Source organism: Chlorocebus sabaeus, chromosome 10, assembly GCF_047675955.1.
Source record: "Chlorocebus sabaeus isolate Y175 chromosome 10, mChlSab1.0.hap1, whole genome shotgun sequence".
NCBI classification, from domain to species: Eukaryota; Metazoa; Chordata; class Mammalia; order Primates; family Cercopithecidae; genus Chlorocebus; species Chlorocebus sabaeus.
In genome coordinates this window covers 64,490,205-64,515,886 of record NC_132913.1, presented here as the reverse complement: position 1 = coordinate 64,515,886, position 25,682 = coordinate 64,490,205, and the positions used below count along the sequence as shown (strand labels likewise).

General features: G+C 39.8%; 2 protein-coding genes across 8 annotated transcripts in view; one reads left to right on the top strand and one right to left on the bottom strand.

Annotated features, from left to right (window-relative positions):
- The window catches only part of NFE2L2 (NFE2 like bZIP transcription factor 2), a 152,108-nt gene extending 147,347 nt beyond the window's left edge, over positions 1 to 4,761 (top strand). For all 4 annotated transcript variants that reach the window (XM_038000639.2, XM_007965441.3, XM_007965442.3 and 1 more), the window contains 4 exons: positions 478 to 744; positions 1,719 to 1,808; positions 2,484 to 2,675; positions 3,061 to 4,761. In XM_038000639.2, the coding sequence (XP_037856567.1) occupies positions 481 to 744; positions 1,719 to 1,808; positions 2,484 to 2,675; positions 3,061 to 4,287 (1,773 nt within the window). In that variant the 5' untranslated portion in view covers positions 478 to 480 and the 3' untranslated portion in view covers positions 4,288 to 4,761. The remainder of the gene's footprint in view (positions 1 to 477; positions 745 to 1,718; positions 1,809 to 2,483; positions 2,676 to 3,060) is intronic.
- A 6,082-nt stretch (positions 4,762 to 10,843) lies between these two features.
- Positions 10,844 to 21,696, bottom strand: HNRNPA3 (heterogeneous nuclear ribonucleoprotein A3). Of its 4 annotated transcripts, none has more exons than XM_038000642.2 (11): positions 21,007 to 21,514; positions 19,045 to 19,167; positions 18,809 to 18,955; positions 18,517 to 18,727; positions 18,107 to 18,196; positions 17,928 to 18,023; positions 17,759 to 17,839; positions 16,866 to 17,006; positions 15,580 to 15,702; positions 15,425 to 15,492; positions 10,844 to 12,669 (listed from the first exon to the last, which is right to left on the bottom strand). In XM_038000642.2, the coding sequence occupies exons 1-10, from the start codon at positions 21,130 to 21,132 to the stop codon at positions 15,440 to 15,442; spliced, it is 1,191 nt and encodes a 396-aa protein (XP_037856570.1). In that variant the 5' UTR covers positions 21,133 to 21,514; the 3' UTR covers positions 10,844 to 12,669; positions 15,425 to 15,439. The 4 variants fall into 4 exon arrangements, with proteins under 4 accessions (XP_037856570.1, XP_037856572.1, XP_007963631.1 ...); XM_038000644.2 differs by lacking the exons at positions 10,844 to 12,669; positions 21,007 to 21,514 and adding exons at positions 13,347 to 15,331; positions 21,602 to 21,696; XM_007965440.3 differs by lacking the exons at positions 10,844 to 12,669; positions 21,007 to 21,514 and adding exons at positions 13,347 to 15,331; positions 21,536 to 21,676.
- Positions 21,697 to 25,682: the final 3,986 nt, after the last annotated feature.

Genomic DNA, 25,682 nt, shown 5'->3' with positions numbered 1-25,682 from the left:
ATTGACACTTTAACTTGGGAGTTATCCCTCTATAACCGGATATTTGCTGAGCAAAGTTTAAAGAAAGCTCCATGTATTCAGTAATGTTTTCCAAACCCCACTTCTCATAAGCCAGTGGCTTAGAGTGCTTGCTCTAATTTCTATATTGCATTAAACAAGGGTGGGATTTCTTTTCATTCAAACCATTTGTGACTTTGCCCTTTAGTGACCTCTACCATCACCCTATCATTAATGATCCAAGTGATTAGAATGGATGGCTATGTGTTTGTAGGTTGTTTGTTGTCTTTAATGAATAGATTCATTGAATGGAATTAACTATGCTCTTCTAGAACATTGGATCTGTGTTCTCATTTAGATTGTATTTGTAATCTCCCCACTCCCCACCATCAACAGTGGCATAATGTGGAATTAATGTATGTGGTATCTGCCATTTAAAAACCATGATCTCTCTCCTTCCTTTTTTTGTCTTAAACATAGGACATGGATTTGATTGACATACTTTGGAGGCAAGATATAGATCTTGGAGTAAGTCGAGAAGTATTTGACTTCAGTCAGCGACGGAAAGAGTATGAGCTGGAAAAACAGAAAAAACTTGAAAAGGAAAGACAAGAACAACTCCAAAAGGAGCAAGAGAAAGCCTTTTTCGCTCAGTTACAACTAGATGAAGAGACAGGTGAATTTCTCCCAATTCAGCCAGCCCAGCACATCCAGTCAGAAACCAGTGGATCTGCCAACTACTCCCAGGTACAGAGTACTCTGTTCTTGGGAAAGTTATGGCAGGGTTTAAGGAAACACTGACCAAGGAATTAAAATATCTGGATTTGAGTTCCAGCTTTGCCTTTCTTTTACTTAACCTTGTCAAATCTACCTTCCAACCTCAGCCTCCTGATGAGTCCAGTACCCAACCTGCTAATCTTAACAGAGTTATTGTGAGGATTGGGAAGACATAAGTTACACAAAAGAGTTTTGTAAAGTATAGAAACATCCTGTAAGGATCAAGTAGCAGCAGGGGCCGGGCGCGGTGGCTCAAGCCTGTAATCCCAGCACTTTGGGAGGCCGAGACGGGCGGATCACGAGGTCAGGAGATCGAGACCATCCTGGCTAACAAGGTGAAACCCCGTCTCTACTAAAAAATACAAAAAACTAGCCGGGCGTGGTGGCGGCGCCTGTAGTCCCAGCTACTCGGGAGGCTGAGGCAGGAGAATGGCGTAAACCCGGGAGGCGGAGCTTGCAGTGAGCTGAGATCCGGCCACTGCACTCCAGCCTGGGCGACAGAGCCAGACTCCGTCTCAAAAAAAAAAAAAAAAAAAAAAAAAAAAAGGATCAAGTAGCAGCAACAGAAGTAGTGGTAGGAGAACCAAGTAGTAGAACTGGCGTTACTGTGTGTGGCAAGCACTGTTTTAAGAACTTAACATATACTGACTGATATAATCAACACAACTATATTAATTAGGTACCATTATCCCTATTTTATCTGCGATGAGCAACTGAAGCTGAAAAAAGGTTAAATAATTTGCCCAGATCACTCAGAAAATTGGAGGAGCTAAGATTTGAACCCACGTGGTCTGGTTCAAATTGTGTACCAAAGTGATCTCTGAAATAAGATAAATATTTACCTAACTTGATTATATTTTATGAACATCAAGTATTGAATATTTTGCTTGGCAATGGAATATTTAACCATTTTTGTCTTCCTTTGTGTCATTCCCTTTTATTAGGTTGCCCACATTCCCAAATCAGATGCTTTGTACTTTGATGACTGCATGCAGCTTTTGGCACAGACATTCCCGTTTGTAGATGACAATGAGGTGAGGTATAAAATAACCTGGTTAGGAGCAAAACTCCCTAACTATAAAATAACAATCATATTCTATGTAAGTCCCATCAATGAGTCTCCATTTAAAAGAATAAAAACAGTTTTAGGAGGAAATTTTTTAACCAAGGAAATACTCTGTCAAGGAAACCTTAGCCTATAGATAACTTTACAATTAAGAAAAAAATTTTAAAAACCTTCACACAATACAAAACCAAAACCATTTACTATTGCATAGCCAGAAGCATGGACAGCATAACCATGGAAACAAATAACTCATTTGCTGCAAGTATCTAAGAGGTTTTGATGAGTAAAAAGCCAGCTGGGCAATAAACGAAGACTTCTTCAGTTAACAGTTTTAATAAATCGGTTTTATCTGGTACCACTGTGCTAGATATTATATAAACTAAATCCTAAAGATTGTGCTTACTCATTTTAAAGTTTACTTTCAAATGCGTAGGCTGAAACAATTAGGCCAGCAAATAGTAAATTTGAGTCAGTGTGGTAGGAAAAAAAGATTTGTTTCATTATTTACAAAGGGTCATGACTGGTTAGTAAGTAGAGAGACACGGAACTACAGCTGATTCCATTTTGTATTGTGGTGGTGCCTTAGAGCTTACTTATCCCCTGTTGGTGGAAGACTCATAAATCAATGCCTTATCAATTTTAGGTTTCTTCGGCTACGTTTCAGTCACTTGTTCCTGATATTCCCGGCCACATCGAGAGCCCAGTCTTCATTGCTACTAATCAGGCTCAGTCGCCTGAAACTTCTGTTGCTCAGGTAGCCCCTGTTGATTTAGACGGTATGCAACAGGACATTGAGCAAGTTTGGGAGGAGCTATTATCCATTCCTGAGTTACAGGTAACTAAAATAGAACGTAATACTGAAGATATTATTTTATATTCAGTGCCTTTAGTCATTCTGATTATTTATATGCCACCTATTTATAGGAAGGATTGGAGGGTGCTATTAAATTAGTCATGAGTACTGCCCATGCTAGTTAAATGGGTTGGATATCTTGAGGATAGAATGTTATAAACCTGACGTCTGATCTGGGAACTCTGAAAATAATACATATGCTTAGGCATAAATACGTATTGGAAATGAGAATTATCTCTAAATTATAGAGATAATAAATTATAGAGATAAGTCTGAAGATAATGTGGGTAGGGAGTTTATCTAAATTTATCATGTATTATCATGGATTAACTTTGATTTATATAGTATAAACTTCTTTCCCATGCAGTGTCTTAATATTGAAAATGACAAGCTGGTTGAGACTACCATGGTTCCAAGTCCAGAAGCCAAACTGACAGAAGTTGACAATTATCATTTTTACTCATCTATATCCTCAATGGAAAAAGAAGTAGGTAACTGTAGTCCACATTTTCTTAATGCTTTTGAGGATTCCTTCAGCAGCATCCTCTCCACAGAAGACCCCAACCAGTTGACAGTGAACTCATTAAATTCAGATGCCACAGTCAACACAGATTTTGGTGATGAATTTTATTCTGCTTTCATAGCTGAGCCCAGTATCAGCAACAGCATGCCCTCACCTGCTACTTTAAGCCATTCACTCTCTGAACTTCTAAATGGGCCCATTGATGTTTCTGATCTCTCACTTTGCAAAGCTTTCAACCAAAACCACCCTGAAAGCACAACAGAATTCAATGATTCTGACTCTGGCATTTCACTGAACACAAGTCCCAGTGTGGCATCACCAGAACACTCAGTGGAATCTTCCAGCTATGGAGACACACTACTTGGCCTCAGTGATTCTGAAGTGGAAGAGCTAGATAGTGCCCCTGGAAGTGTCAAACAGAATGGTCCTAAAACACAACCAGTACATTCTTCTGGGGATATGGTACAACCCTTGTCACCATCTCAGGGGCAGAGCACTCCTGTGCATGATGCCCAATGTGAGAACACATCAGAGAAAGAATTGCCTGTAAGTCCTGGTCATCGAAAAACCCCATTCACAAAAGACAAACATTCAAGCCGCTTGGAGGCTCATCTCACAAGAGATGAACTTAGGGCAAAAGCTCTCCATATCCCATTCCCCGTAGAAAAAATCATTAACCTCCCTGTTGTTGACTTCAACGAAATGATGTCCAAAGAGCAGTTCAATGAAGCTCAACTTGCATTAATTCGAGATATACGTAGGAGGGGTAAGAATAAAGTGGCTGCTCAGAATTGTAGAAAAAGAAAACTGGAAAATATAGTAGAACTAGAGCAAGATTTAGATCATTTGAAAGATGAAAAAGAAAAATTGCTCAAAGAAAAAGGAGAAAATGACAAAAGCCTTCACCTACTGAAAAAACAACTCAGCACCTTATATCTCGAAGTTTTCAGCATGCTACGTGATGAAGATGGAAAACCTTATTCTCCTAGTGAATACTCCCTGCAGCAAACAAGAGATGGCAATGTTTTCCTTGTTCCCAAAAGTAAGAAGCCAGATGTTAAGAAAAACTAGATTTAGGAGGATTTGACCTTTTCTGAGCTAGTTTTTTTGTACTATTATACTAAAAGCTCCTACTGTGATGTGAAATGCTCATACTTTATAAGTAATTCTATGCAAAATTATAGCCAAAACTAGTATAGAAAATAATATGAAACTTTAAAAAGCATTGGAGTGTCAGTACGTTGAATCAGTAGTTTCACTTTAACTATAAACAATTTCGTAGGACACCATTTGGGCTAGTTTCTGTGTAAGTGTAAATACTACAAAAACTTATTTATACTGTTCTTATGTCATTTGTTATATTCATAGATTTATATGATGATATGACATCTGGCTAAAAGCAAATTATTGCAAAACTAACCACTGTGTACTTTTTTATAAATACTGTATGGACAAAAAATGGCATTTTTTATATTAAATTGTTTAGCTCTGGCAAAATACAATTTTAAGAGCTGGTACTAATAAAGGATTATTATGACTGTTAAATTATTTGTTTGGGATTCCTTTGAGTTTATTCACAAGTAGTATTTTCCATAAGATAATCATCCTTTTAATTGAGATGTTTTGCATTTTCACAATGTTTTATTTGAAAATGTAAAAATCATTTTATACTAAATTTCTAGTACCAGGGTTACAGAAAAATAAAGTATATCAAGAGGATACTTTGCCTCTTCAATAGCAAGTACATCTAAACCCAAGAAAATGTTATACACTGACATGAAAGCGTTGATTCATTTATTTCCATCAGTAGATATACGCCCACTATACACTAGGCACAGTTTGAAGTACAAAGGACAAAACCAATATCCCTGCCCTGGAACTTGCATACTAGTGAAGGGGAGGTAACAAGCATACTCCACTATGTTAGAAGGAATTGAATGGGGAAAACCAGTAAAAAGCATAACAACTTAAGGCTGTAAATGGGAAGAGCGTTACTGAAGTGGCAACATTTGACGATGCGGGGGAGAAGCCGTTCTCATAGCCAAGAACACTGTAGACAAGACACAGCGGGTCCAAAGGTGGAAGCACATTTGAGAAAAAACAAGGACAATGTGGCTGAAGAAAGGGATGGCGGTGGAATATGACAGAGCCTTGTAAGTCTACATAAGTGAGGTGGGGAGCTAATGGTGCTGTTGAGCAGTAACATTCAACTGTTTTTTTAAAGTTCCCTCTGGGGTTTGTGACTGCTGGCAGTGGCTGCCTAGCTCTCTGGTAAAGGAGTGCTGTTAGTGGCAGGTGGCTGTACCAATCCGGATGGAGGAGAAAGAAGCTGGGCTGGTCAGTACAGTGGTGGCAGCTGGACTGGCCATTTCTGCTGCAGGTTTTGCAAGCCAGGAAGCACATATAGCCTGAATAAAAGAGGATTTTCAAAGTCTACCAAAATCTGCCTTCAGCGGTGGCTATTAGAGGTGGGTTTGAACCCAAAATGACAAAATGGGAAGCAGCAGTACTACCTGTAAGCCTTACTGCCAGGAAGGGAAAATAAAAGAGATGCTCAGTAACAAATATGATCTTAAATCACCCAAAGAAGGATCTCCTTATATAGCAACCCAAATCAATGACGCTAAGGATTTACTAGGTCAAACCCAAAAAAGAAAGAAATGTATGATGAATTTTAGCTTCCTACTACTTTTCATGTATATAAATATCAATTTTTTTTTTTTTTTTTTTTTTTTTTTTTTTGACGGAGTCTTGCCCTGTTGCCCAGGCTGAAGTACAGTGGTGCAATCTCAGCTCACTGCAACCTCCGCCTCCCGGGTTCAAGCGATTCTCCTGCCCCAGCTTCCTGAGTAGCTAGGATTACTGGCGCGCGCCTCCACGCCCAGCTAATTTTTGCATTTTTTAGTAGAGATGAGGTTTCACCATGTTGGTCAGGCTGGTCTCAAACTTCTGACCTCGTGATCCGTCCGCTTCGGCCTCCCAGAGTGCTGGGATTACAGGCGTTGAGCCACCGCGCCCCGGTTGAGTATCAACGTTCTATAAAATGCCTCAGAGCTACAACTTTTAAAGCTTCCTCTGGCTTGTATGTTGAGAACAGTATAGAGGGTAAGGATGGGAGTAGGGAAACCGATTGAGAGGTTCATGCATTGTGATGGTGGTTTGGTCCAGGGTGATAGAAGTGGGTAGTCAGGGACATCGGATTCTGCCACGTCTCAGAGAACTAAAAAGATTTTCTGGTAGAATGGATTTGAGTCAGGAAGTTTAACATCTTTAAGAATTGAGTTGTCCAAGGATGGAGAAGACAGGATAGAGGGAGACCCAAGTGGGAAAATCAGTTCCTTTTTGGACATACTGAGAGATCTATTAGACGTTTAAACTAGAGTGCACAAAAATAAGTTCCCTCAAAACCCTTTGAAAATCTGCATGCTAATGAATCATTCAGTTATCGATTATTTCCTCACCTAAGCACGTTTCACTTGTTCATATTGTTTTGCCTTTTTAAAGTGAGGAAATGGAGATTCATTTAAGTATGTTTAAAATAAGCACTGCATGTGTTAACTATTCAGTGAAGACTCCTAGCAACCCATTAGGAGCGATGTAGTGTTAGAAATCCTGTCCCTGGAACCAGACTGCATGGGCTTGCTGCTGCTAATTCCTAGAATGACCTTTAGTAACTCACTTTAGTTTTTTTTTTTTTTTTTTTTTGAAACAGAGTCTGGCTCTGTCACCCAGGCTGGAGTGCAATGGCGCTATCTCGGCTCACTGCAAGCTCTGCCTCCTGGGTTCAGGCCATTCTTCTGCCTCCTCTTAAGCGTATTTTCTCATTTATAAAGCAGAGTGGTACTCAGTGGGTCACCCCCACAAAAAGCACTGCGCCTAGCTCTACTATAGTAAACATTGCATAAACGATGGGTGTGTCAGTTTCCTTTAGTCTTGTATTATGCTTTTTGGCTACAAGTGAATCCAGTCAAATTAGCTTACAAGAGAATTTCACTGCTGGGATTGAAAATGACTTCAAGGACTAATGGATCTAAGGGTTCAAATGTGAAGATTTTGTGTTCTTCTTCTTCTTGAGATGGAGTCCCACTCTGTTGCCCATGATGGAGTGCAGTGGCACAATCTCAGCTCACTGCAACCTCTACCTCTTCAGGTTCAAGTGATTCTCCTGCCTCAGCCTCCCAAGTAGCTGGGATTACAGGTATCCGCCACCCGCCGTTTTTTTTTTTTTTTTTTTTTTTTTTTTGCATTTTTAGTGGAGACAGGTTTTCACCATGATGACCAGGATGGTATGGAACTCCTGACCTCAAGTGATCCTCCTTGGCCTCCCAAAGTGCTAGGATTACATGTGAGCCACCACGCCAAGCCAAATGTGAAGATTTTGGGTCCTGAATATTTTTCATGTGCTATCAAGGAACTTCCTTCCTCTGATGGTGTGGTGATGGGGAATCTCGGGAGAAGACATCACTTTTCCAAACTCAGATATCCCAGGTCTCGAACAAACCATATTCTTACACCAAATTGAGTGGGGAGATGGTGGCAAGAATCTCAGCAGCAGCCCTATCTGGAGCACCTAACACTGACTGGTATATGAAGGGAGAAGAGCATTGCTGGGCAGACAAAAACAGACATTCTTTGGTAGTAAACTTCAAAGTATTCTGACCAATTCATACAAGGTAACTGGCCATAGAAACTTATGGTACCTAAAAATACTACAGTGAAGTATAAAATATTGTGAGAAATTATAAATTTCAAATAACAAATCCCAACTATGCCATGACTAATAAAACCAAGTGTTCATTTCTCTTAATTTGCATTTGCGTTGAGAGCTTTATACCTGTGCTCAAATTTGACTATCAAACTGTAATTGCACAACACTTTATATGATAACCTATCTTCTTGCCAAGATTTCCCAAGTTCTTGTTTTTGAGGGGGGCACTGCTCAAATGTTTGCCATATCTGTTATGTGACTAAGCTTCAGAATACATACATTTAAACATAGCTACCAGGGTGCTTTGTCTTCAGTTGATGCTGTTTAACACCTGAGAACTGGAAAAAAATTAAAGACTAGAAAACTTCAATCCTATATTGGGGTGGTGGAGGGGGGAAGACATTGGCATAACTTTTATCACCCATTAGAATTTTAGGTATGCTTCAGGATATCCTTGTAAGACAGTATCCAGCATTACCAAAATGCTATCTTTAGGGTCCATAAGACAGGTGCTAGGTTAAGTTCTTTAAGCTATTGAATTTAACCTTCTGATTGAGGGAGGGGATTATAAATCCATTTTACCAAAAAAAAAAAAAAAAGAAAAAGAAAAAAAGAGTGTGTGTGTGAAGCAGATTAAAAACAGGAGTTCTTAACCTGTATAGTTTTTAAGTCTGAGAATTTTGATGGGAAGAAACTTTCTTCTTCATTTTTACTTCATTTCCTTCAATATTCCAGACAACAAACCACTGGTATTTCACTGTACTTGGCTTAAAGTACAATTTAAACCACATTATCAATTATGCATCAGAACTTCAATGTTAGAAATCAGACCCACCATTAGGCCTAATTTAGTGTTTCAAGTACATTAAGTCATAAACTTAATATTTTGGTAATTATTTTCATGTAACATTTGAGTAATCTCACCTGCATCTCATGCCATGTAAAAATCAACATTCTAAGGGGCCTGCTGGAATACCAATCTGCCAGAGAGCACGGCATTAAAAGGAACCAAGTAACCTACCCAAGCTCACAAAACTGCTTTTACATTCTGTATTTACATTTCTTACTGATAAAATCTGACCCAAGAATCAGAGTAACAAAAAACTACGAATTACGTTTTCTTTCAGTACCTATTGAGAATAAGACCACTGACTTCAAATAGACAATCCATCAGAATTCTTTTGATATAAAGGATGTAAGTTTACTCTGCATTTACTGAACAGCATAGTTAATACAATTTAAAAATTAAGTTACCTGGAGCCTCCAGATACAGCTAAACATTTTACACAATTCCTTTACGATGACAAGTCCTTTAATTAGTGGCTATATATATAGATGTAGTCAATGTAACTCTTCCATATATTTTAAGGTATTTTTAAGCTGTCAACATTCTTGTGTATACCCTTCACCCAGTTACTATTTCTTTACCAATAAAAGTTGAACAGTATGGGTTAATTCCCATTTCCTAGCAAGCTTTCAGAACTGTGCACAATGTACACTTCAATGCACCCTTGCCATTATGTGGTGTTAGGGTCTCTGAAAATGTGTTAAGCTTAAAATGGCTTTTACCTATTACCACCTTACATCCCCCTAAACCTTGGCATTGTAGTGTATTCAATCCAAAGTTAAAAATCAACCCAGTGTATCCAATTTTTGCAAAACAATCTCTACATTTACTACGTCTGTGACGCACACATGCAAACTCAAATTTTATCTCATTTCCTATTTTGCAGTTTATGTAACAATGTCCTTTTACTGTGAGAAAACAAGGGTAAATATACTTTTGTTGGAAATAAGTCCACACTCGTCCTTTATTATTCCAGGACCTAAGTATTAAACTGAAATTATTAGACACGCCATTCTTTTTTGAGACGGAATCTCACTGTCACCCAAGTTGGAGTGCAGTGGTGCGATCTCCGCTCACTGCTTGTTCCGCCTTCTGGATTCACGCCCTTCTCTAGACTCAGCCTCCTGGGTAGCTGAGACTACAGGTGCCCACCACCATGCTCAACTCATTTTTTGTATTTTTTAGTAGAGACGGGGTTTCATCATGTTAGCTAGGATGGTCTCAATCTCCTGACCTTGTGATCTGTCTGCCTTGGTGTCCCGAAGTGCTGGGATTACAGGTGTGAGCCACCATGCCTGGTCTAGACATGCCACTCTTTAAGATTACTTAACTGCACAGAATATGAAACCAGTGTTTGAATACAAGCAAAATGAGTTTGCATTAAGTCTAACAGCTAGCCAAGAACCCTCATGTGGCTTCAACTTATAAAGTATTTCACTTGAAAAAATTATATTGGGAAAATGCTTAATAGCTATTAAGGCTAGAAATCCAAATACACGTAATTTCAAAAATTAAAAAAATCATCAAAGACCTACCCCCATAAATGAATCCAGCAAAACAGATCATTATCCTCATCATCCTTACCCTTTTCCTCTTCGGTTAAACATCAGTGTAGTTTAAGACTACGAAATTTCCTAAAAGGTTTTCCCCAACTTACTTTCACCATATAGTACTGAACCACTCCACTGCCTCTCTCAAGAAACTAGGGAATTCCAATATCCGAAATGCCCGTTCCCTCCTAGCAACCACCTTTTTCTCCTAGTTTGTTTCTATTCACTCACTCGTTTATCCTTTTTCCCCTCAAAGGTTCAGATGCCTCACATGTATCACCCAAATACCTAATATATTGTCAAGACCTAAACTATTTTAGGCAACAAGTGCTGATAACTTTAAAAAATATTTTTTCTTCCATGCCTATTTCCCATATAATAGAATTCACATCTTTTAAAATAACTGATAAAGGCTCACTCCAAGTTTCCTGTTGTTTTATTACTTACTGGTAAAATAACTGGTAAAATATTCACCTGTAGTGTTTAAGTCACATGAACATTGTGAAGTGACAAAACAACACACACATTTCTAAAAATATTTTAATGAAAAAGTTATCTTTCTGTAAACATTTCATTATACTACAAATGAAACATCTGAATCCATTACAGAACACTTCTGAATTCTTAAAAATCAGAAAACATACTGAAGTTTTAAAGTAATTTTGAATATTTAGATAGGCTAACAATCCTTACATTACCCTTGCACACTGGCATGCTTATTCACTAATTTGTGACATTACTGGAACTCCAAGAGATACTGTCAATTAGGTTTCAACTTTTGACTATTATATACCGGAACTCTTAAAACCAAGCCTACTTCAATTAGTTACTTAACAAATGTACTTCATTATCATATATTCTCCTTTAGGACATGAGTATAAATTCAGCTTTTTAGAAGTGTAATATTAGAAGCAGTAACCTACAAATTGGTTTAACAAAATCAGTTAAATCTGCCCCAACCACTTATATAACAATTTTTTTTTTTTTTTTGCTGCTGCTACAACTTATGAGAATACTGTATTTTTCAGAAACGACAATGGAATTATGTTTAAACAAAATAATTTTATTTCATAAAAAGAAATGAACTAGAAAGAACAATGCCCTTCAGAAAATAAAATTGTTTGCTTCACTAAAACCATGTTGTGAGGGAAATTCATCAAAGGCTGTTACCTTATTCAACACGTGTAGAAATTGGGTTCTGATTTAGATACAGAGCCAACCAGTCATTTTCTGAGACTAAACACTGGCAAACTGCGTCTTCATGTAGGGAACTGGTAATTTAGAAACTAGTTTGCATTTTCACTATCTGTCTCCAAAGGATTTTTGTTTTTTAAAGTAAACTAACCACCTAAATGGTTAAGCCCTTTTGGGGCAGCAAAACCAGCCCTTATTACCCAACAACAACCAGTCTGAACAGTAATTCAGTATTCTTCAGGAAAACGTCTTTTTACAAAGGAGAACTAATTAGGCCCCCACTGCCTAACAGATGAACCAAAACAAAAAAGCAAAATGTAACCTATTGGTCCAGTGAATTCCCTGAATTTATATGCAAGAGAACGTATGAGGCCACTTGAAAACCAACCTTTATCCATGACATCTGGTAACTTTTCTTGAGATGGGGTCTGTCACCCAGGCTGGAATACAGTGGGGCAGTCAGCTCACAGCAGCCTTAACCACCTGGGATCAAGGCATCCTCCCACCTCAGCCTCCCAAGTAGCTGGGACTACAGATGTGCACCACCAGGCCCAGCTAATTTTTGTATTTTTTGTTGACAGGGTCTCGCTATGTTGCCCAGGCTAGTATCAAACTCCTGGACTCGGGATCCATCTGCCTCAGCCTCCCAAAGTGCTGGGATTACAGGCGTGAGCCATTGTGCCTGGCCCTGGTAACTTTTAATGTTCCTCTGAAGGTGTTTTCCTAGTATGAGGATTGGCAGCTTAATGTGTTGTGTGTCATGCTTATTACAAAAATGGTTTTCACAAAAGCTGAAGCTACTTTCTCTTACCAAAATTTGAGTTTACCCTGAAGACACTAATAATGAACTGCATACACGAGGGGTCACAACTGACTTGATATTAATACTTATGGCTATTTGGCAGTAGAATTTTTAAAACTAAGGTTTAAAATGTGTTGGACATGGTACCCAGGTAGTTTTCAGTCGAAGAATTGTATCAATGTGCCTACTAGAGAGGGACAAAGTTGTGAAATATGTAATGTAGACTTGCAGGGAAACAAATGGTGTCATCAGGTTTTACTGTCAACTACAAACCTTACCCAGCCAGAAACCTTCGTATTTTAGATGGTAGGAAAGACATTCCTCATTTAGGCAAGTAGGGTTCTCATTCAACCTGCAAATCAAAAAGATTACTCTTACCTTGCTTTACAAAAAATTACTCTTTAATTAGTGAAAAAATTCAAATTCAAGCCTTACCTAATGCTTATTGCCCTTCCTTGCAGGTCTAAATGCTAGACCTAGTGACTGTGGCAACTATCTCTCATTGATGTTCCAAAAGGCGAAGAGCTCCTTCCTGCTAGACTTTCTTCGATATTTCAGTTGTAATAAGCAGATTTAACTAGCTTTTGGAAAGTTGCTCACTATCATCATAGTATCTTATGCCTTCACTTCTCTGTAGTTGAAGCTCTTGCTGCTGCCTTGTCATTCTTTATTTATGCTGACTTGTCCAAACACAAAAGGCTGCTGAAGTCCTGTCTTAGTGAGTTTCCTTTGATCCACACTGTGCTTAAAAAGCACATCTTAGGTCCTTTAAAGCTGGTTAAATCGCTCTCCTCATGGCTTACTTTTCCACACTGTTCACAAGATCTAAGCTAATACAACTTATAAACAGGTCACATACACAGATTTCACCTGCTTATAGGTTGTAAACATCAACTTACTGCAAATGTTTTCACTATAATACTAGTTCCAGAACATAGAAAGTTGGTTAACAGTACAATTAACCTCATGCCATTAAAGGATACTGTCAAGGTTGTGTCAAACAATTTCACAAACATAAAACAGGAAATGTTAATCTCCCCCATTCCTTTAAACTTTATTTATATGAATAAAAGAACTTGAGACAATTTAGCTCAATTTTAATGTTTCCCAAGCATTATTTTGACCAGGTACCCAGGTTTAAGTTATGAACATTGACAGTGTCCATTATATAACCACACTTGAAGTTATTAAGGACTTAACCATTTTCTAATATTAGCCTATTTTCTACACTGCTTTTCACATATATGCCCATTAACAAATGGAATGTCTGTTACATTTACTGTTTTGTGAATGTTTCTGGAAAACTGCAGTATGTGTGAAGACCAATTTCCATGCTGGCATTGCATGCATCCAAATATTAATGCACAGAGGCACAGAATTAGAGCAACAAGAGAGCATATTCAAACACTAGCACACCCCATTCCCCTTTTTATTGCTTGTTTGCTTAGTACTTCTTAAAACAAAAAGAAAGACTTGAATTCAACGTTCAACTACCAAAGAAAGAGTAACAGCAGGGCACATACTCCGGGCTCAAATGAAATTGTAAGCACTAGCTGGCGCAAAACAGTAGACATTGGTTTATATTACTATATATATATGACCTTATTATCTATAAGTCTTCTCAACCAGGGCCTTCCAAACCAATTGGTAACATGATTTATGTTGAAATATACACAAGAAATAACAGTGTGTTCTTTGGGCATTTAAGAACTCAAGACTATTCAAATTTGAATTCAGGTCTGTAGGAAGTGAGAAGCCTGTACTAAGCAACTGTGCTACATTTCTGCTGCAGTTAGGTTATTTTGGACAATTATACCTAAACTATCCTTGGTTTCATCCAGCAAAATGTATAGAATACAAACAGGAAAGCATGCCAGCCAGTTAGGGGTTTAATAACGCATCATTTTTATTCTCTTGCTCTGAAAACTTGTATCAAAAAAAATTAAACTAAGGAAAATAACTCAAGATTTATGGGCCTCTTGTGCTTTAAAAAAAGAAAAATAAAAGGTACCCACTAATTTGCTCAGATATAGCAGGCTTAATGGTTCTATATTTTGAAAAGTTTTTAACAATAGTTTCTAACATAGGAGAGGGAAAACATCCACTATCCCTTTTCAGAATTTAAATGGAGGGCAGTAAACATTCTTTACACCCAAAACCTATGGCAGCAGTTCAAATTTGACCAAGATGTAAATGTATGGAGATGTTCTAAACACAGCTAGGACTCAGCAAGTCTAACACACTAAAATCATATGATTACATTTTAAAAGAAAATGCACAAAAACCAAATAGAAATTTTGAGATTTTTTTCATTTGAAGGTAATCTTAATGCTATTAAATTCACAAATGCTAATTTAAATACCCAATCCTATTTATCTAAAACACACATTGCAAACACACAAATTATCTATTCTCTCCACATGTCAGCGCCCATTCATATCATGGTTTGGAAATGGGGAGACTAGATTCCCCTTAAACTGCAAGTCAGCAGGTGTTTCTTTACAGTTAACTTTAGCAAAATTCATACAAAATAGTAATTAACAATGATCTTCTTTACTTGTTAACTCACAAGGAAACACCTTCAAAACTGCATTTTGTTAAAGTTTCTGTACTAAAATGTAGAAAAACTGAACTACACAAATATTGAAAAGTTAAAAATTCCTTAATTTTTTATTCCTGGTACCACTACCACAATTTACAGGGCAATATACCTGATGTAATGAAAAGAAAAAGAAAAAGACAAAGCTACAACAGATAAAAGACCTCAGGAATGTACATCTAATTGACACTACATTGCATTAATCAATAGCTGCACTTTTTGCAAACTGTGGCTATGACAGTCCTGAACAAGAAGGGTTTCCTGTTTAAGCTGCAGTAACTTTTCTGACTATGGATCATCGTTCCTTCTGTGGCAGATTTTTACAGTTCCTCTAATGCATTTGGGACGACTGTCTCAAAGTAACCTGCAGCTTTCCTGACAACTCCTCGCTCTCTCTCCTGCTAAGAACTGTAGCCTGTTGAATAATACAGGATAAAAAAATTATTACACTCAGTGAACAGTTCCACATATTCTTTTATCATCATAATAAAAATTTAAAGATACCTACCCTTTTCTGCTGTTTTTAGAACCTTCTGCTACCATATCCACCACTTCCACCACCAGATCCATAACCACCTAAAAATAGACATAGTATTTTAAAAGAAGTATATACATTTCTTTAATTAAAAAGGCTCTAAAGAATTGATGTAAGAAAGTACGTACCACCATAGGGACTGCCCGAGCTTCTTCCACCAAAACTGCCCCCTTTCATGGGTCCATAATTTGACTGCTGTTGTCCACTATAATTTCCAAAATCATTATAGTTCCCACCACCACCATAGTTACCTGAAATCAGAAAGGTTTTATGTGTGGTTTACCTACACAATAATCATTTTCCCCTTTTAATGTAATGATTATCTTTTAAGAATTATGGTAGCATGATTATACACATCACTTTGGTAGCACCACTTGGGATAATTGATGTCAGGGTATTAAAACACAATCAACATTTTGTCTATATTAGATGCTATCCTCTAGGCCCATGTTCTCTCTACCATTAACACCATTAAAATTGTCAGTGTTCCATTCACTATGATTCTGAGGCATTTTAACTTGTTAAAACTTCACTCATCTGTCACTGACATGTTAATTATGTCCAACAAAACAGTCCATTCCTAAGAAAGCTTTTAACAGTACTCTGGATTAATGACCTATACTTGCTTGCTTAAACTCTGCAACTACCTGTGACATATTAAGACCCAAAGTACTTTGTTAACCTAAGCCCTAGATGGCAATCTGCACACTTCAACATGTCTGGAGTATTCAAACATTTTATTCCCAATTGTCCAGTTTAAATGTACCTAAGAGTTAAGTAACATTTTGGCAATAAATAAACTCCCAATCTTTTACATGTAAAACATGTATTAAATACTGGTAAATGTTCATTTTTAACTACTCAATTAAGAATTGAGTACATCTGACTGAGCGTGGTGGCTCACGCCTGTAATCCCAGCACTATGGGAGACAGAGGCGGGCAGATCACAAGGTCAGTAGATCGAGACCATCCTGGCTAACATGGTGAAACGCTGTCTCTACTAAAAACACAAAAAAATAACCGGGCGTACTGGCATGCACCTGTACTCCCAGCTACTTGGGGGGCCGAGGCAGGAGAATCGCTTGAACCCGGGAGGCAGAAACTGCAATGAGCTGAGATCACGCCACTGCACTCCAGCCTGGGCAACAGAGCGAGACTCCATCTCAAAAAACAAAAAAACAAACAAACAAACAAACAAAAAAAACAAAAAAAAAAGGAGTTGAATACATTTTACTAAATAACCAGCAAAGTCAAGAAAATTTGGTTTGAACTATCCACCATTTTAGTATTTTTTAATATTACAGAACATAAAATTTGATAAAACGCTAACTTTTAACACTTTTCAAATATGTGTCATGCCAACTATTAGCAACACTGAATATTTAACATTTAAATAAAACAAGTGAATGCTTACCGCCAAAATTTCCTCCTTCATTGTAACCATCATATCCTCCACCACCGCCACCATATCCACCACCTTGGTTTCCATATCCTGGTCCACCACCACCATAGCCCCCTCTACTACTATAACCAGGACCACCGCCATAGTTGCCACCTAAAAAAAAACAACAAAAAACAAGACCACACAAAAACGTTTCAAGTGTATAGTCGAGTTATTCAATTCTGGTGTAAGAGACTGAGTCTTGCTCTGTTGCCCGGGCTCAAGTACAGTTGTGCAACCACAGCAATGCAGCCTTGAACTCCTGGGCTCAAGTCATTCTCCCACCTCAGCATCCTGAGTAGCTAGACTATGGGCATGTGCCACCACGTTCCCCTATTTTATTTTTCTAGAGACACGGTCTCTCCTTATGTTGCTCAGACTGGTCTCAAAAGCCTCACCTTAAGCAACCCCTCTGCCTCAGCCTCCTGAACAGCTAGGATTACTCAACTATGGTTTTATATTACATTTAAGCCACTGGCAAATAAGCCAGTGAGTTGATTTAACACTCTGAAGCCTGGTGATAGCTAATAATAACAGAATATCAAGTATCTGCGCTAGTAAGAACGAAAGTAAGTGTTTAACCATCTTGTGATAGTTAAAAAAAAAAAAATCAGTTTTCCTTTTATAAAATTTCACTAAGAAAAATACAGTCTCAGACTTAATAAAACAATCTGGCTCAACCCCTACTACTTGCTGAAAAAGAGCAGCTGATGTATCTTTAGGTGAAAAAGGGTTCCTGCTCTTCTATGGCGTTAGTTTGGAAATACACCTTAACCATTAAGCCATTCAAGCTTTGACTAAAATTAGAAAAGTGTAATAAATAATTTTCAGGAAGTTAAAATATCAATCGAAAATAAGCCACGTACCATCACCTCCAAATCCATTATATCCACCATCACCTCCTCCATAACTACCTCTGCTACCACCACCTCCACCACCATAGCCTCCTGAGGAAAAACAAGAAATGAATTAAAATCATATATTCAACTTACTGAAATGTTAGGTGTGCATGTACTCAGAAGATAAACAGCCTACCTCTTCCACCAAAGTTTCCACCACGGCCAAAATTACCTCCACCACCTCCAAAGTTTCCTCCACGACCCATAAAATTGCCAGATCCACCTCCACGACCTTTAACACAGGCAAGGGAGATTTTTAAGAACCTTACAAACATGACTCACGTCCACTGTGTACATGTGTATGGTCCTACTCACCTCTCTGTGATCCAGCAGACTGCATCTCTTGTTTAGAAAGGGCCTTTTTCACTTCACAATTATGCCCATTAATAGTGTGGTATTTCTGAACTAAATTTTTTTTTAATCAAACAAAACAGAAAGTTATTTTATGTTTGGAAAAGCACATATACGAGATACCCTCTGTCATTATGTAACCCATTGAGACATAATCAGGTAGTTACTCTGGGAATGAAGGAGCATTCTGAGATGTTAATGTTTATTTCTTGATCTGGATACTGATTACACAGGTATAGACACTATAAAAACTGACTATACACTATAAATGCCATTACACGCAACAGAAAATTACAAGCAATTTAGCAAATTTAGTCCAAGACAGAAAACCCACGTCTACTTTCTCATTCAAGTTACCATAAATTGTTACTTACCAACAATTTTATCAACTGTATCATGATCATCAAAAGTTACAAAAGCAAATCCTCTCTTTTTTCCACTCTGCCTGTCTTCCATAACTTCTATGGTTTCAATTTTGCCATACTTTTCAAAGTAGTCTCTCAAATTATATTCTTCTGTATCTTCTTTAATACCACCAACAAAAATTTTCTTCACTGTTAGATGGGCACCAGGCTTTACAGAATCCTATAAATAAAGTAATATATTAAGTCAAGAAACAAACTTTCACAACAATTTCATATATTACACAATATATTATTAAAATACCTCTCTAGAAACAGCTCTCTTTGGTTCCACTACACGCCCATCAACCTTGTGTGGTCGAGCACACATTGCTGCATCCACCTCTTCAACACAAGAATAAGTCACAAAACCAAAGCCCCTGGAACGTTTTGTTTGGGGGTCTCTCATTACCTACAAAATAAAAGTTTTACAACGTTGAAAACATCTCCACGGATTCTCTTCAACACTTAGAACCCTTCTATTCCCTTAGTGTAACTTACCACACAATCTGTGAGTGTGCCCCATTTCTCAAAATGTTCTCTTAAACTATCATCTGTAGTTTCAAAGCTCAGACCACCAATAAACAGTTTTCTCAACTGCTCTGGTTCCTTTGGATCATGGCCCTGAGAGAAAGAACCAATACTCTTAAATTATCTTACAGTAGATAGATTAAGATGCACGAAGAGCCTTTAATGTACTGTAAATAATAAAATCAACATCAAATTCCTGTGACAATTAACACTTTGTCCAGTTAAAACTTTGACCAGACACTGGGCGCGGTGGCTCATGCCTGTAATCCCAACACGCTGGGAGGCCGAGGCAGGTGGATCACCTGAGATCAGGAGTTCAAGACCAGCCTGGCCAACACGGCGAAACCTCATCTCTACTAAAAACACAAAAACTAGCTGGGTGCGGTGGCAGGCGTCAGTAATCCCAGCTACTCGGGAAGCTGAGGCAGGAGAATCGCTTGAAGCCAGGACGCGGAGGATGCAGTGAGCCAAGATCGTGTCATTACACTCCAGCCTGGGCGATAGAAGCGATACTCCGTCTCAAAAAAAACAAAACAACAACAAAAAAATAAACAACAAAAACTTTGACCAGAAATACAGACTTCAACTGTTAAAAGGGCTAATTCATGTCAAGGAAACCTATAACCAGCCTTTCAAATGCCAACATCACTTCAACTAAATTGAAATCCAAGACAAATCCAGAATCTAAAAACCCTTCATTTTTTAAAAGCTGCAATTGTCTGAGAACCTTTACTTTAGAAGTTGCTAATGAGAAGTCATTTTCTAAGGCACTAAACTGTTGGAGAAGCAGTGTTGCATCTATCCCACTTCAACTCTTCTCAGTCTACATCCCAACATGCTTTTAATTTTAAACTCCAAACTGTGATGAACAATCTAAAAGTTCTAAATGTCAAACTTACAGAAACTCACTGCTTTCAAGCAAATTAATTTAAAATAGGCATTCCTAAGCCAAACCAGCATCTCCCAAAAAAACTAAGAGGAAAAAAAAAAAGCCGACCAAATAGCTTTCTATAACCCATGTTTGTTATATGCTGCAAAAATCTTCATTTTATGACTCAATTTTAAGAGTCACAACAAACTGCCAAGTTGAACTTACATTAGGAATGGTATATATTGTCTGACTATAAGAACGGAGCACAGCAAAACAAAAATTGAGATTTTTAAGAATTAGGATGTCTTGATATTGTTTTATACTTCAGTCAGACTTCTTAACACATTGCATGAACTGTCATTTAATGCATGCATTAAGGTTTCCTTCACCCGAAGTCCTTAAATAAGGGAGCTCACATTTACATTCTCATGTCTTCAAGTGTCTTCTAGAGGTAGAGATGTTAAGGCATTTAATGTGAAGAGATTGTCACATGCTAGAAAAAAATGTTAAGAGCCTAAAGCATTAATTTATGTAGTTTCATCTTTTCAAGTCTTGGATAAATGTATTCGATTGACAATAACGAAATCGACAAAAATATTTAGGATCCACATTAAATGTACTGCAAACAAGTGAAAATTTCAACTTTGGTTGCAGTCCTCTAAATAAAATTCCAGGAAACTACAAGCAGAGCCGACTCAAAGAATGGGAAAACACGAAGATAAAAAACATTTTAAAATTCTTCCTTAACATCTACACTCAAATCCTTCTCCACCCACCCTCCCCAACGGCCGGGGTCGGTAAAAAGCTGGCTGGGTTATTTTTCACATCTGCACTCAAGTTCTCAAATACTAAGTTCTTCGCCCACATGGCGGTTTGAGAAGTGTAATGTAACTACTTCAGCAAAAACAGGAAGTATTCTAAAGCAGCAAAGTTTTTAACAATCTCGTATTTCCAACAGGATGCTGCGAAGAAAAGAACAGGCCAATTATCGACTTCTCCTCGCGGAGAGAACCGGTAAAATGCCCAGAAAAGCGTCCGCCGAACTTCAGCGAAAGCACTACCTTCTCGTACTTCGAGGCCATTTGCGGCATTTTCTGCCGGGCCGCCTCCGCCCTCTTCCCTCCAATCCCAGGCTCTCTTTCCCGGCGGCAGAGCGAGGCGGCGGCCATTGCGGGCCAATGCGCCATTTCGTAACGCGGCGGCGGATCAATGTCAATGTGGCCGCCGCCCGCTTGCTCGCTCGCCCGGATGTGCCTGCTCGTCCCTTCCCCTCCCCCACAGCCTCTTCCCAACCGCTCCCGCCGGGGCCCGCCATGCCGCCCTCGGCCTCGCTTCGGAGGCCGCGCAACCGGCAGGCCGGCTTCCCTCCCGGGACCTCCCCGACCACGCCGCGCCTCCAAGGGGCCGCCTGTGCAGCCGAAGGTGAAGGCGAGGCGGGTGAGGGGCCCCGAGAAGGTCTCCAAGGCCCGCTCCCCTCCCCCTCCCACCGCCCGTCTCAACGCAAGAGCGCGGGACGGCCTCCCCGCTCCCACCAAACCAGGCCCCCCACGCCGGCCATTCCCCACCAACCCCCCGCTCTCCCCCTAATACCTCCTCCCCCCGGCGGCGACGGCGACGGCCGGAGTCGGGCTGGGGGCGACCGGGCGGCGGTTTTACCTCCATTTTGAGACCGGACTCGCCTCTTCCAACTCGAGTTCAATATGGGACCGAGAGGAAGAGGCGGGGCCAGTCGTCACGTGACGCGTTTTCCGCGCGCCGCCAGTCTGGTGGGGGAGGAGCGAGCTGGGGAGGGGGCGGAGCCAAGCGGGCGCGAAGAACGACTGGACCAGCGGGTTGGCGGGCGGAGGGCGGAGGCGCGGCGTGCCGCGGGAGCGCGCGCGCCTCGCCGACTTTCAGGGCAGGACCGCCTTTGCCGCCGTTCGCGTCCGGACGAGTTCCGGCACGTCAGTTCGGTCTCCGCCAATGGTGAGCGTCCACGTAGAGAAAACGCCTCGTGATCGCGCGTCACCAGAGAGAAAGGCCTTTCCCTTTCTTCTCGCGCTTGTGCCTCCTTCCCCCGCAGTCCTCTGGTTTTCCATTTCCGAATTCATTCCATTCCTGTGCCCGAAATAAAACCCACGTTTTTCTTGCTTGTAATTTAAAGGTTGCAGGAAAAACCCCTTAGCCCTTCGGACCACCTCTCCTTTCCAAATGCCAGGGACCAGTGTCTGTGACTGCGGCGCCCACCTGAGGGCCTGTACTGAAAATCCCTGCGGCTCCGACGTGTAGGAATCACAGGCACCCTGGACAGGCCTCAAAACGCGGCTGACATACAGAATTTTTACCATTAACGACCTGAGGCAGGACTGGTGGAGGTCAGTTCATTAGTTACTGATCTCAAGAAACAAGTCAGGGTATTTTCTAATGTGCTTCTTTCAAGTTAGTGTGGAAAGAGCTGATGCATCTGTTGTAGCTGACGGAATTTAAGGAACTGAATAATTGACAAGATTTTCAGAAAAGCAGGGTCGCCAGATAATGCTACCAGTTTGCGAAAGATTGTTACCGTAATGCTCTAGAGATCTAATCCTTTCTCGGCCTAGTCAGATGATTTTAAATCATTTGACTTTACAGAGCTTTAGTTTCAGTTTTTTACATGAAAATGGGGATGGGATTAGATCATCTTTTAACACCCAGGCCAGCCATAAATTGATAATCTATGAATCCATATTTAAAGTTACTGATAAAAATAACCACAATTGACGAGCCTCCCTTCCCTGTTAGGAAATGCTTTATATTTTAATTTAGCAACCCATGTGACCAACTCTTTTAGAATTGAACTGGTTCTCCCTAGGAAAGGTTAGAAATCTAATCAGTTACATTAAAAGTTTCTGTTAACAAATGGGGAGTGGTCGACTTGGAGTTTGGAAAAGGGGAGCGCAAAGTCTAAGAATTTGTTAATTTATCTAACCATTGCCCCAGGAGGACCTGCGTTATAGTTTGGAAACATGCACAAAGGGTAGTTTTGTGGGGCAGAAACCAGTTAGCAGTCCTTAATGTAATTTGGATGAAGTAACCGTTCAAACCAGACGACTCCTGTTGCTTTGATACCTTTTTCGCAAACTTTCATGTATTCTGCGTATCCAGGTGCTCCTGATGGCCAGCAATAGACTTGAGACATTGTTAAGAATGTATAGCCTTAGCGTCTAGTTAAAGATTTTCTAAGTGTGATTACTGTGAAATAGTCCTGTTAATTTTATCAATTATGGATACAAAGAAAAATGCAAAGTGAAAGACCTTTGGAAAGTGGTATTCACACCAGAGTACCCTATGAAACACTACATAGGTGATCAAGAAGAGTGATCACCTGGCTGCACTTTAGGGTATGTTTTTCCAGGTTTTTCTAATCAAGTTCTAATCAATAACTTTTGTTCTAATTAATAACTTTTGTATAAATGTTAATGTTAAATCGCGAAACAATGTGGGATGGGATACTAAGTTCTCTCCAGGAACATGAAATGTCAGTCCATTTATTCACATCTTTTTGTCCTCCCCATTGTATTGGTCCAGATTTGTTGTTCATCCTGACTGTTTGCTGTTTTTAGACGTTATTTTTTATGCTTTTGTCTAAACTTAAGCTCTGGCCGGGCGCCATGGCTCACACCTATAATCCCAGGATTTTGGTAGACCGAGGCAGGCGGGTCACCTGAGGTGGAGAGTTTGAGATCAGCTTTGCCAACATGGTAAAACACCATCTCTACTTTTAAAAAATACAAAAGTTAGCCGGGCATGGAGGCACACGTCTGTAATCCCAGCTGCTTGGGAGGCTGTGGCACGAGAATCACTTGAACTCAGGAGGCGGAGGTTGCAGTGAGCGGAAATTGCCCCAGTGCACTCCAGCCTGGGTGACAGAGCGAGACTCCGCCCCTCTCCCTCACCAAAAAAAAAAAGGTCGGGTGCAGTGGTTCAAGCCTGTAATCCCAGTACTTTGGGAGGCCAAGGCGGGCGGATCATCTGAGGTTAGGAGTTCGAGACCAGCCTGGCCAACGTGGTGAAACCCCTTCTCAAAATACAGAATTGGTCGGATGTGGTGGTGGGTGCCTGTAGTCCCAGCTACTCTGGAGGTGGAGGCTGGAGAATTGCTTGAACCCGGGAAGCAGAGGTTGCAGTGAGCTGAGATCACACCATTGCACTCCTGCCTGGGTGCAAGACTCCATCTCAAAAAATAAATAAATAAACTTAAGGTCCAGTTGTGTCTCAGGTACAAAAACCACTTTTCCGAAAGTCCTTGACCCTGTAGGGCACAGACTTGAACCTTGGCTATGGTCTACACTTGCAGCCCTGACTCTTTGAAATGAGAAAGGGAGTGTATAGGATGGGAGGAGGGAGTGAGGGTCCTAGGGTTAGATGGGTGGCAGACAAACTTTATAATCTGTATCAGACCCTCTCCTTTATATCATGACATACAGAAAATGATCATTTTTGTGCAGCGTACTAGGGTAAAATAGAAGATATTTGGAGGCATTTAAATGGTGGTAATATTTTCTTTTAAGTATCTAATTTTGATAAAATACAAAGTATTAGGAATGATATTAAATATTAAATTTGCATAAAACTTTCAAATTAAAATTTCCCATGTTTTTTAGTGATCAACTCCTGTGAATATATTTTGATATTAGATTTTATGGTTGAAGTGGCTTTATGCGGTTTCTGATCTAGACTTTTTTTTTTCTTGAGACAGTCTCACTCTGTCACCCGGGCTGGAGTGCAGTGGCATGATCTCGGCTCATTGCAACCTACCACTCCTGAGTTCAAACAATTCTTGTGCCTCAGCCACCCAAGTAACTGAGATTACAGACCCATGCTACCATGCCCAGCTAATTTTGTTACAGAGTCTTGCTCTATTACCCAGGCTGGGGTGCAGTGGCACGATCTCTGCTCACCGCAACCTCTGCCTCCTGGGTTCAAGCGATTCGGGTTTCACCATGTTGGCTGGGCCGGTCTGGAATTCCTGATCTTAAGTGATCCGCCCGCCTTGGCCTCCCAAGGTGCTGGGATTATAGGCGTGAGCCACTGTGCCCAGCTGGAAGAAGGTAACTCATTCTTTTTGTTTATTTGTTTTTTTTTTTTTTTTTTTTTGAGACAGAGTCTCGCTCTGTCACCAGGCTGGAGTGCGGTGGAGCAATTTCGGCTCACTGCAACCTCTGCCTCACCGGGTTCAAGTGATTCCCCTACCTCAGCCTCTCAAGTAGCTGAGACTACAGGCACCCACCACCATGCCTGGCTAATTTTTTGTATTTTTAGTAGAGACAGGGTTTCACCATGTTGGCCAGGATGGTCTCCATCTCTTGACCTCGTGATCCACCCACCTCAGCCTCCCAAAGTGCTGGGATTACAGGCGTGAAGGAAGAAGGTAACTCTTAAAAGGGAGGAATTGTAATGAACTATAAGCTTTGTTATCTGCCGTTATATTCAGAATGTACCAAAGCTTTATTTTCTAAAATCTTGATTTTTAAATAAGGAGTTTATGAAGTAAAACACACACAAAAAAATCTTTCTCCACAAAATCCTATTACATAGATTTGACCATGATCAACAACTTATTATATATCCTCTCACATTTTCTTCTTGGCCTAATCAATGCTTATATATATGAAACAAACGTATTTGTTTTATTTTTGCAAATGTATGTCTAACTATCCAGATTGATTTGAAATTTCCTTTCTTTCCCGCTTAACAAAGTTATTTACCAAACTCTTAC

Bases quoted from the DNA above. Each gene is read 5' to 3' on its own strand.
- HNRNPA3 (XM_038000642.2), bottom strand. From the start codon at position 21,132: ATGGCGCATTGGCCCGCAATGGCCGCCGCCTCGCTCTGCCGCCGGGAA. The intron at 17,840-17,927 runs GTAGGCTGTTTA...GTTTTTCCTCAG, and splicing joins TGGAAACTTTGGTGGAAGAG to GAGGCTATGGTGGTGGAGGT. The intron at 15,703-16,865 runs GTAAGCATTCAC...TTCTGATTTCAG, and splicing joins TGAAGGAGGAAATTTTGGCG to GTAACTATGGTGGTGGTGGG.